At 65.5% G+C, this 1,590-nt stretch overlaps 1 protein-coding gene across 1 annotated transcript in view; it reads right to left on the reverse strand.

Annotated features, from left to right (window-relative positions):
• The window catches only part of NAGK (N-acetylglucosamine kinase), a 25,348-nt gene extending 23,849 nt beyond the window's left edge, over positions 1 to 1,499 (reverse strand). The window contains exons 1-6 of the mRNA XM_014966724.1: positions 1,343 to 1,499; positions 998 to 1,096; positions 738 to 879; positions 530 to 640; positions 339 to 451; positions 9 to 96 (exon numbers count right to left, since the gene is read on the reverse strand). Coding sequence (XP_014822210.1) covers positions 9 to 96; positions 339 to 451; positions 530 to 640; positions 738 to 879; positions 998 to 1,057 — 514 coding nt within the window. The 5' untranslated portion in view covers positions 1,058 to 1,096; positions 1,343 to 1,499. The remainder of the gene's footprint in view (positions 1 to 8; positions 97 to 338; positions 452 to 529; positions 641 to 737; positions 880 to 997; positions 1,097 to 1,342) is intronic.
• Between the last annotated feature and the right edge of the window lie 91 nt (positions 1,500 to 1,590).

Here is a 1,590-nt window from a genome sequence, read left to right on the forward strand (position 1 = left end):
TTCCCTACCTTCTGCCAGCTTCTGGCAAAATCCCGCAAACTTGGACTTCTCGAAGGTGCGGTAGAGATGTGTCAGTAGGCCCATCCTGTCGGAGATCTGCAGCGCCAGGAATCGGGGGGGAAACCCACTGGTGAGCCCTGCGTCCTGGCGGCCAGTACAGGGGACACCCCAGGACCCCACCATCCAGCTTGGAGCCGCTGGGTTCCCACCATCCCGGTGTGCAGCCTGGAGCATCCATCCCCCCAGACCCCACCACCATGATGTCCCCCATGGACCCTGACATACAGCCCAGAGCCACCCCCCAGCCTTCCTCCCCCCAAGGACCCCTCCAGCAGCACCTGGAAGTAGTCGAACATGGCCTGCTTGATGTAGCTCACGTCGTGGGGTGGCACCTCCAGGTTGTCCATGCAGTCAAACACCATCTTCACAGCCTGATGCGCAATCCAGTACGCTGCAGAGGGAGCATGGAGCCAGCTCAGACCCCCTCCCCCTAGTGCCCCCCCCTCTACCCCCTGCCCACTGGCCTCACCTGAGCCTTCGTCACCCATCATGTGTCCCCAGCCGCCGCAGCCCGTCTCTGACCCATCGGGGTTGATGAGTTTGCAGTTGGAGCCGGTACCCGAGATCAGGACAATGCCCCCTGCGGGGTCAGAGGGGGGACACGCAGTCATTCCCCCCCGGCCCCGCACCAGGATGTCCCCCCCTCACTGTCACCCCCGGGGTGAGTCGTCCCCTACCGTGGTCGGTGGCGGTGGCCATGGCCCCGACGGCATCGGTGGTGATGTAGTAACTCTGGCTCAGGTGGGGGAAGCGCTGGTGCAGCTCCTCCGTCAGCTTGCTGATGGCATCCTTCTGGTCACCCCCGCTGAGGGACAGCCCCTGCCCCGGGCCAGAGGGGTCCCGTCACTCCCAGGGGGGACACGGGAGCCAGAGCATCCTCGGAGAGGATGCTAGTCCCAGGGGAGCATGGGGGGTGAGGTAGGGCGGGGGGACTCACCAGCGAGCGGAGTGGGACGTGGGGGTCAGCCCCGGCTTTGCTCTTGGCCTCGCTGACCATCCGCTCGATCCTCTCCAGGCACTTCTCAGAGCCGATGAGCTGAGACCCGAGAGGGGGGGGTTCACTAAAGCCCCCACCCTGCCCCGGGATCCATCCCCGGGTGGTCCCACACAGCTAAAGCCTTTGCTGCTGGCCACAAGCTGCTGAAAACATCCCAGCACCTTCTCCGGTGCCTTCATCCCACCCAAGTGTCCTGGGAGCTTGAGGACAAGCAGGGCCACCCCCCACCCCCCCACACTGTTTCCTCCCCACTGGACTTGGGGGGGGGGCCATCCCACAGCTCACCCAGTGGTTTGTGCAGGGTCCCTCTGTCTCAGCCAGGATCTGGCCATCTCCGGAGACCAGCACCACCTTGGAGTGGGTGCCTCCGCTGCGGAGAGAAGTGGGGGGACGACACTGCCAGCGCTACCCCACGTCCCCCCCATCCCCAGTGAGGGGTAGACCTCGGGCCGCCCCCACCACCCCGGCTCTGCATCTCCCTGGGGAACCCCCCCAGCACCTAAACCAGCCCTTGGGGATGCTGGAGGGTGGGG

The sequence above is a fragment of the Calidris pugnax genome, unplaced genomic scaffold (assembly GCF_001431845.1).
Source record: "Calidris pugnax isolate Ruff unplaced genomic scaffold, ASM143184v1 scaffold14, whole genome shotgun sequence".
Taxonomy (NCBI): Eukaryota; Metazoa; Chordata; class Aves; order Charadriiformes; family Scolopacidae; genus Calidris; species Calidris pugnax.